This window comes from Boleophthalmus pectinirostris, unplaced genomic scaffold, assembly GCF_026225935.1.
Source record: "Boleophthalmus pectinirostris isolate CB_2022bp ecotype Guang Dong unplaced genomic scaffold, ASM2622593v1 HiC_scaffold_14, whole genome shotgun sequence".
In the NCBI taxonomy this organism is placed as follows: domain Eukaryota; kingdom Metazoa; phylum Chordata; class Actinopteri; order Gobiiformes; family Gobiidae; genus Boleophthalmus; species Boleophthalmus pectinirostris.
Genome location: NW_026571047.1, coordinates 34548682 through 34566019, shown reverse-complemented (window position 1 = coordinate 34566019; position 17338 = coordinate 34548682). Strand labels below are relative to the sequence as shown.

Here is a 17338-nt window from a genome sequence, read left to right as displayed (position 1 = left end):
GTTTTTACTACAACTTGTTCCTGGTCTCTGATTTTGTAAAATACATTTCATGAATTGAACAGATCCTTTTACCTCCAGTTCAGTTCAGGCCTGTGGTTCCAGGACTGAAATGATCCAAATGATTCTAGTGAATCACATCTAGTGTGTGTTGTGTTTGTGTGTGTGTGTGTGTGTGTTTGTGTGTTTGTGTGTGTTTGTGTTTGTGTGTGCATTTGTGTGTTTGTGTTTGTGTATGTTTGTGTGTGTGTTTGTGTGCGTTTGTGTGTTTGTTTTTGTGTGTGTGCATGCGTGTGTGCGTGTGTGTGTGTTTGTGTTTGTGTGTGCGTGCGTGTGTTTGTGTGTGTGTGCGTTTGTATGTTTGTATGTGTGTTTGCGTGTGTGCGTGTGTGTTTGTGTGTTTGTGTGTGTGTGTGCATTTGTGTGTTGGGGTGTGTTTGTGTTTGTGTGTGTGTGCGCACGTTTGTATGTGTGTTTGTGTGCGTGCGTGCGTGCGTTTGTTTGTGTGCGTGCGTGCGTTTGTGTGTGTTTGTTTGTGTGTGTGTATGTGCGCGTATGTGTGTTTATGTGTTTTTGTGATGACAAAACAGATGAACCCTGATCTAATCCTGTTCACTGATCATGTTCTTGTGAACAGTGTAACTGTCAGACTTGTGCGGTTTAATGTCGGGCACTTGTTTTTCACGCTCGACTTGCTTTTCCACGTGTCTCTGGGTAATTTTGCTTTGACTGGAATGTTCCACAGTTTGGCATTAGTCATGTCTGCCCCTGTGGTTACTCAATTACACGTGTTTTATCCAGTTTGGCCAAAATTTAAGATATAAACACTTAAATCTATCAGAAAATGTAAAAAGTAAAACTTGAAAGTAGTGAAATTATCCATGCAGCAAGAGAATTTACTTGACAAGTTCTCTTAAAATAAACAGCCTCTAGACGAGAATGAAGCAGTGTCAGAATGATTAAGTAGAAAATAAATGTGAAATCAAGATGAAGAACCTGATATAAGTTTTAAAATCTTGGCCAGATCAGAGAAATTTGCAGTGAGTAAGAAAAAACAAATGGCACCTCCCTCAGGAGGTGTTCATGTCCCACCGGGAGGAGGCCCCGGGGAAGACCCAGGACACACTGGAGGGACCATGTCTCTGGACTGGACTGGGAACACCTCAGGTCCCACTGGAGGAGCTGGAGGAAGTGTCTGGGGTGAAGGAAGTCTGGGAGTCTCTGTTCAGACTGATGCCCCCGAGACCCAGAGAAGAGGAAGAACATGGATGATGGAAACAGTGAAAGATGATCTGATAATTGATAGAAACACAGGATTATCTGTTAGAGAACTTCTGTCACATGTCTGTTTCCATGGTGACGCTCCACCCATTAAGTCCCGTAGTGCACTTTTTAAAAATCATTTCTGTCTCTCTCTGTCTCTTCTCAGAGCTTGGTGCCCGGAGCGAGCAGCAGCAGCAGCAGCAGCAGCAGCAGCAGCAGCAGCAGCAGCAGTAGTGAACCCACCGAGCCTCCGCCCAAAGACGACGGCGTGTTCAAGGCTCCGCCCCCTCCGCCCAAAGTCTCCAAATGTGTGAAAGTGTCTGCAGACCCCTGTCAGGACACGGTCACCGCCCTGCGCTGCCACAAGGAGCACAAGGAGGTACGTCCGCCCAAACCTCTCACCCAGAGCTGGGAAAATAATAATCCATAATAAAACTAATGTCCAAACTAGAGAATCATTTTTCACAGGTATTGATTCAGTTCAGTTCAAGTTTATGTATATAGCACTTTATTTATTTATTCATTTTTCAAGTTAATACAAAGTTAATCCAAAGCTTGAGGCACTGTTCTACTTCAATAAGGATGTGGAACAGTGGATCATGTCTCTTTTTGTATCTTTTTGTTTATATTCCAACTAGGGACGGGCATTCGATGAAATTTTCTGAATCAATTGTCGGAAGAATTAACGATCGATTATCGATTAATCATGAACGTTTTTCTATTAAAATGATCATCATTATTATTACTATCTGCACTAATCTGCATCAATAAATTCAACTTTACGACATATAAACATAACGACTCTAGATCCACATCAGCTGTTTGACATTATAATGTGTTTAATTCAGTTTTGTTCAAATCTCACAGAAACAAAACTTAAAACCACATCACTAATTTACATAAACTAAGTGAAGATAAAACTCCAGCTCTTGTGTCGCTGATGTGGTTCAACTTGTGTTGGATTAAAAGACATGACTCAGGTGAATACAGGTCAGTGTGACCAGATTTGTGTTTGTCAAAACCAGGACAGCGTACGGGGGGAGGGGGGCGGGGCCTCGTCATCCACATTGAGCGACTCTCACCTGGAAAAACTTTTTCCCACTGGACACAGAAACATATGTGCTGCTTTATCCACTGTGCACATGGACTCACACTTGTCCCAACGCAACGGAAAGTGTGGAATTTCTTCTACAAATCCTGGTTAAATCCACATTTGTGCTTCGGTTCGTTACAGACTGACCCACTGTTTGTGTCTCGCTCCTTCTGATGCAGAGACACATGTACACACCTGTTTGGTCACGACACACAGCAACATACATTCAGTTTGTCGATTAAAATGAACGTAATCGATGAAATTCTTAATGATTAATTATCGATTAATCGACTAATCTCCCATTCCTAGTTCCAATCATTTTGTCCAGTGTTTAAAGTAGAAACGTCCTTTGAGTTGTAGAAAAAAAAACAGTCATTCTTTCAGTTTATTTCTTCTTTAATGTCGAGGCGCTGATTCACTGACGGTGGGTCCTTTTTAAGATGGCTTCTTGTTATTGCTTTTTTGATGCCAGTGTCAGAATCTTAAAAAGGTTTTGTCTGCTTTTTTGCCTCTCCAGGCAGAAGGTCAAACAAAAATATCTCTGGGTCCTTGGGGACGACATAAGTCTCGATCGTGTCTGTTCTTTCAAACACATTGTCTAAGAATGATTTTAATTTTCTTCATGTGAGTGACTGACGTTTGAGCGGCCGCACTGTCTCCAACAATGACACTCAAACCTTTTTACTCTGGCAAAAATATTTATATAACACGTTTAAAACAACTTCAGCTGACCAAAGTGCTTCACGTAAAAGTCAACGAAAACAGAAGAAACAGAAAGTCAAAGTCAAAGTGAAGTTTACTGTCAATCACACCATGTAACAAACACATTTACACACACACTTACACACACATTTACACACACACTTATACACACACATTTATACACACACATTTACACAAACACATTTACACAGGAAAACATTAACCAGAATTGATGTTTACTCTACCGCGGGGCACTTCAGGCCGTTGTGAAAGTTGTAGTAGTATATTCTGAACACAACTATGACGTCATCCTCCAGCAGAACTATGACATCATCCAGTAGCACAGCTGATGTTGGTAATGAAATAAATGAGTCATATTTTTAGTCTAATGTCTCTTTCCTCTGATCTGAGTCTGAAGCTCTGAGGACAGAGACACACACACACACACACACACACAGACAGGGGCAGAGCTCAGCCAAACGCTGGGGACTTTTTCATTTGCAAGTAAAATGTAAAATTTAATTTGTGTATGTGTATGTGTGTTTGTGTGTGTGTGTGTGTGTTTGTGTGTGTGTGTTTGTGTGTGTTTGTGTGTGTGTGTTTGCAGCTGTACACGGTGGTGCAGCACGTGAAACATTTCAACGACGTGGTGGAGTTTGGAGAAAACCAGGAATTCACCGATGATTTTGAATATCTGGCAACCGGACTGAAGACGGGACAACCCCTGAACACACGCTGCCTCAGGTACAACACGGACCAGACCGGGACTGGACTGGGGACTGGACCTGGACCGGAGACTGGGCCAGGGGCTGAACCTTGAACTTCCACATGGACCTTAGGGCTGGGACTGGGATTGGACCGAGAGACTGGACCGAGGGACTGGACCTGGACTTTGGGACTAGACCTGGACCGGAGACTGGGCCAGGGGCTGAACCAAGAACTCGACATGGACCAGGGGACTAGGATTTGACCAAAGGACTGGACCTGGACTGGGACTGGACCGAGGGACTGGACTGAGGGACGAGAGGAAGGGACGGGAGCAAGGAACTGGACCGAGGGACTGGACTTGAGATGGGACCTTGGACCCTGGACACTGGACCTAGACTTGGTTTAGGGTCCAGTTATCTTTTGCTGACTGAACCCTGGATCTGGACTGGACCCTGGACCCTGGACCCTGGACCTCGACTTGGTTTAGGGTCCAGTTGTCCTTTGCTGCTGTTACCTGAGCAGTCCTTGTGTGTGTGTTTCAGTGTGATCAGTCTGGCCACCCGCTGTGCCATGCCCAGCTTCAGGATGCACCTCAGAGCTCGAGGGAAAGTGGCTCAGGTCTTTAAGACGCTCAACGACGCCCCCCAGCACCAGGTCAGGAACTGCACCCACAGACCACTCAGACACTGTTTCATGTGGATCGGCCAAATAACGACAGAGATTTGAATCATAAATCTCCAAAGAAAATCAGAAACAACACAAAGTTCATTGTCTTTTGTCTTTGTAAATAAGATAATAATAAGATTCTGTGAAATTTAACCTCAAGAGCTTGATACAGGTACAGGTTGAGCTACAGTTTTCAGTTTTTAGAGTGAAGTGACTTTGTCTGCACTCGATTTTGTCTAAGTACCGTATTTTGCGCACTATATACATATATATAAACCTCACTGGATTATAAGGAGCATTAAACAAAACACAACAGTTCAATAAGTCAGTCAAACTTTAGTTATCGCGTTCAACATAACTCTCAACTTTGTTCAGTTGTAACGTGTAAATAAATCCTGTCTGAGACGTTAAATTGTTCTCGTATTCAAAGTCATAATAGTTGAAACAGTTGTGTGATTCTGTCGTCCACACGTCCACATCCGTCTGTCATGATCTCGTCAGTGTGGTTCTTGTTCCCTGGAGTTCAGTTCAGTGATGATTCTGGTCTTGGTGAAAGCTCGGACCACAGTGGTGAATGTTTGTTCTCCTTCTCTCATCCACTGCTCCCACGCAGCTAAACGCACTTTCACTTTACAACAGTCTTGAGTTTAAAGTGGGCGTTGTGAGCGAGTCTCTTGACAGGTGCATTTTGAGATTAAAAGGAATCACAGTCTGTTTTACTCCTGATCCTGACGACGGGAGCCGTAATGGAAAATGGTCACATTTTTCTATAGCACTTTTCCACCTTCAAGGCTCAAAGCGCTTTACAACACACAGCACACACTGTGGGCAAGGTGGGTTAAGTGTCTTGCCCAAGGACACAACGGCAGCATTCATCTGTGGGAGCTGGAATCACACCAGCAACCTGTGGGTTAGTGGATCTGACCACTCAACCTGTGATGTTTATGTTGAGAGCTGGATTCAAACTGCCAACCTTTAGATCAGTGGGCGAATGCTCTACCAACTGAGCTACTTCCGCCCCTATTACTATCGTAACGCTGCAAGTGGAGCGGCTTTGTACTTTACTAAAGTCGTACTAAGACACAACAATAAATTCATATATAAAACGCTCTGGATTATAAGGCGCGCAATTGTTTTTTGATGAAATTAAAAACTTTTAAGTTTAATTGCACCCTATAGTGCGCAAAATATGGTATTTAAAATCACTGATATCGATGCTAAATCTTCATGTGACTGGGCTCTAGTCACTAACAGGAACGATCAGGTTCAACATTTGTGAGTAGAATGTGTTCAATGTCCCTGTGGGAGTATGACATCGTCATGTTCTTCAGTCTGAACTCCACCAGAGCCTGTTCTTTTGTTTTTAAATCCAGTCTGAATTGTTCTGTGGATCCACTTGATGATGTCAGAGTAAATACAGATTAAACACTGACTGACTCCCCGCTCCTGCAGAACCTGTCCCTGTGCACGGCCGCGCTCATGTACATCCTGAGCAGAGACAGACTCAACATGGATCTGGACCGGTCCTGTCTGGACCTGATGATCCGGCTCCTCGAACTGGACCAGGACCAGAAGGCGGCGGTGGGCTCGGCTCAGCTCAGCGCCAGAGAGATCGCCAAAATAAAAGAGAAGATCCGAAAGCTGTGTGACACCGTTCACAACAAACACCTGGACCTGCAGAACATCACGGTGAGAGGAGAGTCTGTGTGCGCAGGTTAAACTTTCACGTCTTTTCACGTACGTCTGATCTGTGTTTGTCCCTGTTGGGTTGCCGTAGACGGGACACTTGGCCATGGAGACCCTCCTCTCTCTGACGTCCAAACGAGCCGGAGACTGGTTCAAAGAGGAGCTGCGTCTGCTGGGAGGACTCGACCACATCGTAGACAAAGGTCAGGATGAGGAAAGAGACGGATCAAGTTTTCTGTTTAAATCGAAACCTCTAAACCTAATGTTGGTTTATAAAGTTACTGATCGTTGAGCTCTGATGGTTTAAATAAAGATGATCTAAACCAGGGATCTCCAGCCAGCAGCTCTCCACTAGGGCTGGGATCAGTCAGAAGTTGCCGATATGATACACACCTTGACACTGTGATTTTACGATTCGATATGATTCAGTACGATATATTTCGATTTGATACAGTTCAATAAAAAAAAAAAGTCTATAAAATCTTCCTGTGATATTATAAAGTCTTTCTTACAAAGTTAAAATGAAACACAAACATTTTAATCAGTGCAGCCGTGAGGTCTTAAAAGTCTTAAAAAGGTCTTAAATTTCATGTTCCTAAATGAAGGCCTTAAAAAGTCTTAAATTCTGTTGTCCAGGTCTTATTTTTTTCACAAATGTCTAAATTTAATGAGCCTATTTTTTTGTATACTCCATTGGGCTGCAGTGCGATGTTAAACAGAGGGAGGGAAAAAAAACAACAGCGTGAAATAACGTAACGTGAATGAACGTCTAATTTGGAGTCTGCACAAACAATATTTGGTTTGTGGCTCTGACGACCGTGAGGAAATGATCAGTAGAGTGGAAGAAACGGTGGATGGATCATGGGGAAGTGTCTGTTTAATCCACATCGGCTCTTAGATTCTAGATTTAGTACCTGTAGTTGTTTGGTCATTATTAGAATTAGACCTGGTGTTTTTCGTCCACATAATGGGGGTGATGTTGGTCTTAATTTTCATTCAAGTCGTCTTAAAATGGTCTTTAAAAAGTCTTAAATTTGGGGTAGTCAAACTTGGGCTCGATACAGTGATCTTACGATTCAATATGATTCAGTAAAATATATTTAATTCAATTCAGTGCGGTTCAATAAAAATAAAGTCTAAACAATTGTGGCTGTGATACTAAAAGTTTTTCTTGTGGAAAGTTAAAATGAAACACAAACATTTTAATCCTCAAAACAGTGAAAATGTCAACGAGTTTTCTTCCTCTGAACAAACAACAAAACTAGCTGTGACAAAATAATTTAGTAAAATAAACCAAAAAATCCTCTTGACGATATATCGATACAGCCAGTGTTGGGAAGGTGACTTTTAAAATGTAATCCCCTACAGATTACAGATTACATACACCAAAATGTAGTTTGTAACGGAATCCATTAAATTACTTAAAGTGAGTAATGTAATCTGATTACTTTGGATTACTTGATTTGCTGTAGAGAAGCAAAGACTAGGATATTGTAACATAAGATGTTTTGTCTGCTAAAAGAAAATAAAAAGCCCAGACTTTACTGAACCACATTAAAAATATTATTATAAATAATATTAGACCTGGTTTAGTCCTGTTAAATCCTGGTTTAGGCATGTTTTAATCCTGTTTTAGTCCTGGTTTTAGTCCTGGTTTTAGTCCTGGATTTAGACCTGGTTTAGATTTAGTTTAGACCTGGTTTTAGTCCTTGTTTAGTCCTGGATTTAGTGCTGGTTTAGACCTGGTTTAGATTTAGTTTAGATTTAGTTTAGACCTGGTTTTAGTCCTGGTTTAGACCTGGTTTAGACCTGGTTTAGATCTAGTTTAGACTTGGTTTAGTTTCCGGCAATGAGTGGAATTACCAAAAAATAAATAAAAAATGAGGGGATATAGCCCAAAAACTGGAAAATCCCTCTGTGTAATCCATTTATTTCAACAAAGTAACTGTAATCCAATCACCACTCACTGAAACAGTAACTGTAACTGAATACAGTTACTCATCATTTGTACTCTGATTACGTAACTGGTACTTATAATCTGTTACTCCCCAACACTGGATACAGCAGCCCATGATATCGATACTGTATCATCACATTAAACAATACGATATTTTGATATTTCAATATTTTTGCACACCTACTCTCCTCCCACTTCTAAGTAGCGACGGACTTTTTAATTATACGTGTTGCGCTGAATAACTAACATTTGATTGATTAAATGCCTGTTTCTATCGTAAATGTGTCATATTTATGTTGAACTTTGTGAAGTGATAAATGGTTTATGTTTTATAGACTCTGACTGTTCCGTCTGAGGCTCACTGTGGCTCTTATATTTACTGTGTTTCTGACAAACGGTGAAACAAGCAGCTCTCTGACATTTTCATTTTACAGAAAGTAACTCACAGGAGGAAAAAGCAGAGTTCCCACAGTCATGGAAATCCTGGAAAAGTCATGACATTTTAGTCTCTTTCCCTTCGCTCCAGTGTTGTGTTCAGTTCTCATGAGTCTGTTCTGATTATTTCTGAACATCTGCACCGTTTGTTTAAAAGAGACGACAATAAAAACGCTGACAGGATTTAGAATGTTAAAAACATTTCAGAATTAGACCTAAAAGTCTGATCAATTCTGCACATGTAGGTGCTGGAAAGTCGTGGAAAACTCACTTTAGGTTAGAGCTGCTCAAGAAATCATTATCACGATTATTTCGGTCAATATTAAAATCACGATTATTCAGACAATTATTTTTTAGTTACACGATGCTTTTATTCAGCGTTTCTCTCTCAAAAAAAGCCCCAAAACTATTTGTTATTGATAATTTTCACAAAACTTTCAAATTGTAAATAAATGTAGACTACAAATATGAACCTTAAAGCAGTTTTGCGATGTATAAAACTATGAATAAAACGATGAATAAAATAAACTTTGAACATGAAATAAGGCAGAAAAAAGTCTTCAAAATAAACTCTATATCCAGCTGTTCTACAATTTCTATATTTAAAAATCAAATAATAGACTTATTTATATCAAAAATATCCCAAAATAAGCTTTGTTAAGATCGTTTTAACTCGATTATGAGTTTGGAGAACATTTGACACAAAAAACTGAAATAAAATCAGATCAAATTTCTATTAATCGCACAGCCGTACTTTAGACATGAAAAAGTCATGGAAAAGTTTTGAGATTTTGTGAGTGGAAAAAGAGTGTGAACCCTGAAAAAGTTTGTAGACCCCTGATCTAAACAGACTTTCCTCTGTGCTGTTCAGTGAAAGAGTGTGTGGATCACCTGACCCAGGAGGAGGACGAGGAGCAGCTGGTGTCGTCTCTGTGGGGGGCGGAGCGTTGTCTGCGAGTGCTCGAGAGCGTGAGTCTAACACGGAGCTTTTATTTTGAAAGGGCCTGTCCTCTGTGAGCTTCACTCTTCTGTTTGATCCCAGGTCACGGTCCATAACCCGGAGAACCAGAGCTACCTCATCGCCTACAAGGACTCCTCCCTCATCGTCTCCTCCGCCAAGTAAGAACCGACTCCAGCCCGGTCCAGATCAGGATCATAACCAGATCTGCTCCTGACTGTCTAAACATTAACATTAAAGAGGGGGTGTTATGAAAAAGTTATGTTTTTTTTTTTACCTTTCTCATGTTCTAAAGTTGTTCTTCATCTAAGTCTACGTTCAGACTGCAGGTTTAATGGGGTTTTTTTGTGAGCTCGTTCATATTTCCAGTTAAATGTGACTTGTGTCTGATCTCCAGTGTGAACTTTAAATGCTCCAAAAGTGTCCCGCATGTGCACTGGACACGACGGCGTCACACACAGTAAGTGTGCTTAGAGTTTACAGAAGTCGCCTAAACACGGACGCAGCATCGACCTGGAGATTTTAAATCCCTGTGTCATTCGTTCATTAGTTTTTCAATATAAAACCAAAAATAAGACAAAGAAAAAACAACTATTTTCTTCAGTATTTGTCTTTAAAACCAAAAAGTTTTCGATTTTATGTTTAAATGAAAAATGGAAAAAAGGGTTTACGGCCGTTTACCGTGACTTAAACTGAGATGCCGGACTGAACAAGGACTGAACAAGGACTGAACCGGGACCGGCACGGGGACCGGCACAGGGACCGGCACAGGGACCGGCTCTGCTCCCACACTCCCACACAACAAGTCTCCATAAATACATAAAACATGACACAAAACTGAACACAGCGACTGGACAGACCTGATGTGACGAGCAGGAGTTTGATTAGTGCGACACACATGTTCTGAGTTACACTTAATACTTGATAGAAGTGAGGAGATGAGGTAATATTCACTTTAAGTTCATCATAAAGTTTAAAAGTGCCGATGTGACTCTCTCTGGGCTCAACTTGTGAACTTCAGGAAGCTTCTAAACAAAGAGCGTTTGTGAAGAGCGAGTCCAGGCCTGAGCTTCAGCTGCTCTAACTCTATTACCCCAAAGACCCCAGACCCCCCAGACCCTCAGACCCTCCAGACCCTCAGACCCTCCGACCCTCAGACCCTCAGACCCTCCTCCCCTCCTCCCCTCCTCCCTCCTGCGCTCTGTCCGTCACACAGACCCTCCTCACACTGGACCATCAAACCTCCTGAAGTCTGAACCCACAAACTCTGAGGCAGACGCATGTTTTTAATAAAAGCTCATTATTAAAGACGGGGTTTAATCTAAGGCCACTGCACAACAGAACTTCTGCTCAAACTCACGGACTCTTCACTTTATCCTCCAAACATGTGCCCACGGTCGGGTTTTATACATTTACTTACATACTTAAAGCTTTCTATCTTCACGGAGACCAGACCAGACCAAGTTACAGGTCGGATCTATGGAGAGGCGACCCCGCTCAGTCAGCTTTTCTAGGTATTTTTGTTTCAGTCCTGGTTTAGTCCTGGTTTAGTCCTGGTTCAGTCCTGGTTCAGTCCCGGTTCAGTCCCGGTTCAGTCCCGGTTCAGTCCCGGTTCAGTCCCGGTTTAGTCCCGGTTCAGTCCCGGTTCAGTCCCGGTTCAGTCCCGGTTCAGTCCTGGTTTAGTCCTGCTTTTATTGCTTTACCTGGAATGTTCCACAATATGGCATTAAACCTTTTTATACCAGACCAAGTTCCAGGTCAGATCTGTGGAGAGGCGACCCTGCTCACAGTCAGTCTGTCTGTCTGTTCTTTTTTTCAGTATTTTTTGCTCTTTAAATCCACCTGTAATTGAACAAACGTAAAGTTGAGCTGTTTAAAGTCACACTGTGGAACATTCCAGACAGAGCAGTGACGTCTCCATGGAAACAAGCACCAGAAAAGTTACACAGTGCACCTTTACACCGTGTTTTTGTCTGAAAACGTGCCCATCAAAAAGACTTCAAGGAGTTTGTATCTTTAACTCAGATTCTCCAAACAGCCAAATGTTTTATCTTTTTATCTTAATGAGTCGGTTCTGGAAAAAACAGATTCAGACGCCAGATTCATGAACGAGCCCGAGCCGCGTCACGAACTCTGAGATAAAAAAAACCTCAGAGCTCTTTTCTAACGTCTTTAGAGTGAATCGGAGTTTTGGGTGTGATCTTTCCTCTCGGGGCAGAGCAGGACACACGCACGATTCACTCCGTCATTAGTTTAAATCGAGTTATTTCTGAGTCTGGACGTGGAACAGAAGAAACATCTGCTGCTCTGAGATCTGCTCTGGGTGAGGACAGAGTGGAGACCAGGAGACCAGACGTCCCCACGGCCCCGGGACAGTCCCAGTTTGTCCCCGTGTCCCCCGTCCCAAAAGATTTATACAAAAACACCGATTTGTCCCAATTTATACAAGAAATGTCCCAGTGTCTCAACTTTTGACCAATCTGATCTAAACCGGGACTACAACAGGACTAAACCAGGTCTAAGACATGACTACAACAGGACTACAACAGGACTACAACAGGTCTAAGACAGGACTAAACCAGGACTAAACCAGGACTAAACCAGGACTAAACCAGGTCTAAACCAGGTCTAAACCAGGTCTAAACCAGGACTAAACCAGGTCTAAACCAGGTCTAAACCAGGTCTAAACCAGGTCTAAACCAGGACTAAACCATGACTAAAACATGACTAAAACATGACTAAAACAGGACTAAAACAGGACTAAAACAGGACTACAACAGGACTACAACAGGTCTAAGACAGGACTAAACCAGGACTAAACCAGGACTAAACCAGGTCTAAACCAGGTCTAAACCAGGTCTAAACCAGGTCTAAACCAGGTCTAAACCAGGTCTAAACCAGGTCTAAACAGGACTAAAACATAACTAAAACAGGACTAAACCAGGACTATCACAGTAAAGAGAAGCACAGATTGTCGGGGTGTAACGGTACAAAAATCACGGTTCTGTACGTCCGTCGTTTGGTTCATTTTTGGTTCAGTTTGGGAACAAAATGCCAAAACCATTTGTTGTAATTTGTGTTTTTATTAAACCAACAATTGGTTTGAACTTTATACAAACGGGAAAATAAAATAACTGCAAAGTGCTGCTTGGTTAAAATAATAAGTTCAATAAAACATTCTCAAATAAGCAGCAAATGTATGAAATATTATAAAAAATGTATTCCTTGTAAACAGTAAACAAAACTTAAAAAAAAAAAAGTAAAGCTCAGCACTAAAGGTTCCAGCATGAACTTTTACTCAAGCTTCAGATGTTTTTGGGGGAGGGGAACCAGGGCACGACAACTGGAGTTTTGCGACGATTCTCGTGGTTCGGAGGGACGTTGTGATGGAGGCCGCTCTAACTATAAAGCGCTGCGGAAACACTGCACTAACCACGGATTAGAATCAATCAATCAATAACTTTATTAATCCCAAAGGGCAGTTCAGTTGGCACATCTCTGGTCACGCACAATATATAAATATAAATAATAAAGAAAAAGAAAGACACCAGACGTTCGAACCTCAGAGCATCAGGGACACAGGAACAAATTCACTTTCCATTTAAAATCCTTATGGCAGAAGAAGAAGAGGTTTGTTGTAGTGGTTAGTGTTTTGCTGTGGGGACATAGCGCCTCCCAGAGGACATCTTCATGAACTGTGAGTGCAGGACACGGTCAGTCTGCCTCAGTTTGGCCTTAGTCTTTTGTAACACCTGATGTCTCCACAGACTCCAAATCCTTCAACTGAAAACCAATGATTTTGCTGCAAACTTTTACAATCTGGTTCAGACTCTCGTCTTTCACAGAAAATCCATAAAACCAACAAATAAAAGAAAAGATCAGCAAACTTTCAATAAAACAATGATCAAAATGATTTAAAATATTAGACGATACATTAAAAGAGCTGAGCTGAACCTGCTGCTGTCCTCGTTTGACGATGTGCTCAGTTTTCTTATCGAACCTTAAAGAGGAATCAAACACAGTTCCCAAGTATTTATAAGAGTCCAGCATTTTTACTGCTTCCCCATGGATGGAACTATTGGGCTGTGGACTTTTTTCCGGAAGTCTACAACCATTTCTTTGGTTTTGGCTACATTTAGGTCCAGGTGGTTATTATCACACCATTATTCACTATTTATCAGTGAATATTAAAGAGTCAAGTCTCCGTGTAGCTGCACATGTAGTGGAGGAATGTAAACACACACAACCCTTAATAAATTGTCATTTGTTTTGCCAAAATACATAAAACTGAGTTTGCAAATGACCATAAAGCAAAAAAATGCAGCGTCAGAAGTCCTTCAGATCATGACTGACATGAGAATGCACAATGTTCCACACTCTTCACTATTTTATTCACACCAAACATCCAAACCCGGGCGTGTCCCAGTTTAGAATTTAGAAAATCTGGTCACTCCACTTCAGTTACTCCATTTCAGCTGTTCTTTGTTTAAAAGGTTTTGAGGGGAAATCCACGTATAACTGACAGTCATTAATTGAATGTTCTGAAACCTAAATCTCAAATCAATATTAAGTTGCATTTTTTAAAACCTCCTGGAGCGTTAAAATCTGAGAGAGATTAAAAGATGAACTTTTAATCTAATCCAAGAATCCCATGTGTTTAGAACATGTTTGTAGAGGTTTGAACTTCAGGTGAGCAGCTTTTACACACAACAAGACCAAATGGAGACACAGGGAGGGCATCTGACACACAGGGACACTACTGCCACGTTTTTGAATATCTGAATTAATATGTGTTTTCTGTGTGCCCAGGGCCCTGAGGAGGTGCGAGCAGATGATTCAGCCGTACAGCAGAGAGTCGGGGTCTCAGAGGAACGTGGCCAAAGCTCTTCAGGACTGTATGAGGGCCATCATCGGAGTCCTGCTCAACCTCACGCACGACAACGGTGATTTAACACGACTTTACTGTTTACTGAGACCCGGGCGCGGAGCCGCGAGTCCAGGTGTGGGTGGGACAGAGCAGCTGTAGGTGGGCCTTAAATTAAAACGTCAACAAATCCCCGTTTAACCTCATAAAACAACTAATACACTGATACATTATCTGTGCATATTCATAACAGTAACTTTCAGTGTGGCTTTGTAAAAAAGCGTTTCATGCTGGGAATTATTTTGGTCGGCGGCAAGAAACACTAATTGAACATGACGGACGGAGCGAGAAAGCACGTAAAGGGATTTTAACCCCGGTTATTTCTCCACTCTAACGGCAGAGGACCCAAGACCATTTGACCAGAAATTGGTCATAAACATCGACGGACGACAAATCACCCTTTTCAACCCCGACAGAGTCTGGACCAAACCAAATTTCTGGTCAGAATCGCCAACTCCCTGGACAAATATTCACTTGGGCGACATCCACAATGACTTGGTGGAAACTCCTGGGCCATTCACAGCAGAAAAGATGAAAACCTCCAAGAGTCTGGATGTGTTGTTGAACTTGTTGAGTCCACGGTTTGTTAGGATCTTCTACGTTTGCTCTGCGGATGTTTGAAAGTCGTTTAATTCACCGTTAGTGGTTCTTTTCACTCAGAATACGAAAAAGAAATTTTCCTTCTTCCGTGTTTCTATTTGTGCGTCTGATAATGCAGCAGGAATTTACCATTATCAGGGAGAAATACACGAGGTTACACACTGTGTTTGACGCTAACGTGTTTCTGCCTCCGACCAAAATATTTCCCAGCAGCAACGCGGGTTTTTAATAACAATGACGTCAGCTCAAACTCGACTATTAACACTGTTTCCCTGTGAAGCTTCGTCCTCAGATTTGCCCCAAACTAAAACGAGCCTCTTCCCTTCCTCCAGAGACTGAAGCAGAGTGTTTCCTCTCTTCACTGTCCTGTTGGTTCTGTTTCCAAAAGTGTTTTATTGTCCAGTATGAAGAGATCAGACCTGGTCCTGGTCCCGGTCTTGGTCTGTGACGCTCGGTCCAGGAGTCGAGTGCACGAGCGTAAAACAAGTCTTAATCCCACTTCCCACTTAAATCTGAACGTTTCTTCAGAGAGCAGGAGGTGCTGGTCTCTGCTTCAGCTCTGCTCGCTGTGATGATCCGTTCGTGTTTGTTTAATTTACTGCTGTAACATTTGTCCTTTACTGGAAAAGATTTTCAGTTTCAGATCAGTAGCACAACAACAACAACAACAGTTTGTCTGAACACGGTGGATGTGCAGGACGAGCCGCGGCTCCGTCCTTCTGCCTCCGTCTGCTGAATTTACACAGAAACATCAACATAATCAGATTTTTCTTATAAAAAATAAATATATCGGTTCTGTTTTAGCACAAATTAATCAATTATTTTCAGATTTTTTATAATTATTGACAAAATGAAAATATATTATGAAACTTTTTTTTATTAAAATAAGTTTTGGGTGAGTCTGTTGAGCTGCGCTGTGCCTCCTCACAACACCAGAGGAGAGGTGGAGGAGAGAGGAGAGGAGGGGTGAAGAGGAAGGAGAGGAAGAGAGAGGAGAGGAGGGGTAGAGCAAGAGGAAGGGTGGAGGAAGACGAGGAGAGGAGAAGAGCGGAAGAAGAGGAGGGGAGAAGAGGAAGGAGAGGAAGAGAGAGGAGAGGAGGAAGATGAGGAGAAGAGGAGGAGAGAGAAGGGGTGGAGGAAGAGGAGAATTTGGGGTGGAGGTTGAGGAGGAGGGAGAAGAAGAGCAGAAGAGGAGATAGGAGCAGAGTATGAGAGGAGCAGAAGGTCAGAGGAGGAAGAGGAGGAGGATGTGGTGGAGGAGGAGGAGGTCTGTTGTTTGTCTGTTGTTTGTTGTTGTTTGTTTATTGTTTGTTTATTGTTGTTGTGTCTTTGCAGAATGGGGCAGCACTAAAACCGGGGAGCAGGAGGAGCTGATCACCACGGCTCTGAACTGTGTCCTCAAAGTTCCTCAGTTTCTGCCCCAGGAGCAAAGATTCGACATCAGAGTCCTGGTGAGTCACGCCAACCACAAAAAGAAATCTACGCCATTTCCATCGATTTATTCTTTCTATTTGCAGTTTTGGTTTCACTTTAAACACTTTGAAATGGTCCGGGTTTGGAAAGTGAGGAATCCAAAAGTCCTGATTATTCACCGGGATTTAGTTTAGTGTTTTTCTCAACAACAACGAGAACAAGTTCACAGACAAAATGTTTTAAAACCGAACACAGGCAGCACAAAGGGGAATCTTTATGGCCTTAAGAACTGTTTGGAGACTTTATTTAGTGTTTACTTACAGGTCCTGGGTTTGATTTCTCCAGGGTCTGGGTCTGGGTCTGGGTTTGGGTCTGGGTCTTACTCTCACGTGTGTTGTTCCTCAGGGTTGGGTCTGGGTCTGGATCAGGGTTTGGGTCTTGGTTTGGGTCTTGGTTTGGGTTTGGGTCTTGGGTCTGGGTCTGGGTCTGGATCTTGTTCTCACGTGTGCTGTTCCTCAGGGTCTGGGTCTGGGTCTAGGTTTTTTCTCTGGGTTTGGGTCTTACTCTGTGTTGTTCCTCAGGGTCTGGGTTTTTGGTCTGGATCAGGGTTTGGGTCTTGTTCTCATGTGTGTTGTTCCTCAGGGTCTGGGTTTGGGTCTGGGTCTCGTTCTCATGTGTTTTGTTCCTCTGGGTCTGGGTCTTGGTTTTGGTTTGGGTCTGGGTCTTGTTCTCACGTGTGTTGTTCCTCCAGGGTCTGGGTCTGGGTCTGGGACTTACTCTCACGTGTGTTGTTCCTCAGGGTCTGGGTCTGGGTCTGGGACTTACTCTCACGTGTGTTGTTCCTCAGGGTCTGGGTTTGGGTTTGGGTCTGGTTCTGGGTCTGGTTCTGGGTCTGTTCTGGTCTTGTTCTCAAGTGTTTTGTTCCTCAGGGTCTGG

The 17338-nt window shown here is 42.5% G+C and overlaps 1 protein-coding gene across 2 annotated transcripts in view; it reads left to right on the top strand.

Annotated features, from left to right (window-relative positions):
• Nucleotides 1-17338, top strand: part of LOC110162909 (wings apart-like protein homolog) — a 42342-nt gene that overhangs the window by 20705 nt on the left and 4299 nt on the right. For both annotated transcript variants that reach the window (XM_055150620.1, XM_055150619.1), the window contains 10 exons: nucleotides 1427-1639; nucleotides 3663-3799; nucleotides 4306-4417; nucleotides 5882-6118; nucleotides 6207-6318; nucleotides 9379-9476; nucleotides 9550-9626; nucleotides 14275-14408; nucleotides 16325-16440; nucleotides 17332-17338. The exon at nucleotides 17332-17338 is cut by the window's right edge and continues 161 nt beyond it. In XM_055150620.1, the coding sequence (XP_055006595.1) occupies nucleotides 1427-1639; nucleotides 3663-3799; nucleotides 4306-4417; nucleotides 5882-6118; nucleotides 6207-6318; nucleotides 9379-9476; nucleotides 9550-9626; nucleotides 14275-14408; nucleotides 16325-16440; nucleotides 17332-17338 (1243 nt within the window). The remainder of the gene's footprint in view (nucleotides 1-1426; nucleotides 1640-3662; nucleotides 3800-4305; nucleotides 4418-5881; nucleotides 6119-6206; nucleotides 6319-9378; nucleotides 9477-9549; nucleotides 9627-14274; nucleotides 14409-16324; nucleotides 16441-17331) is intronic.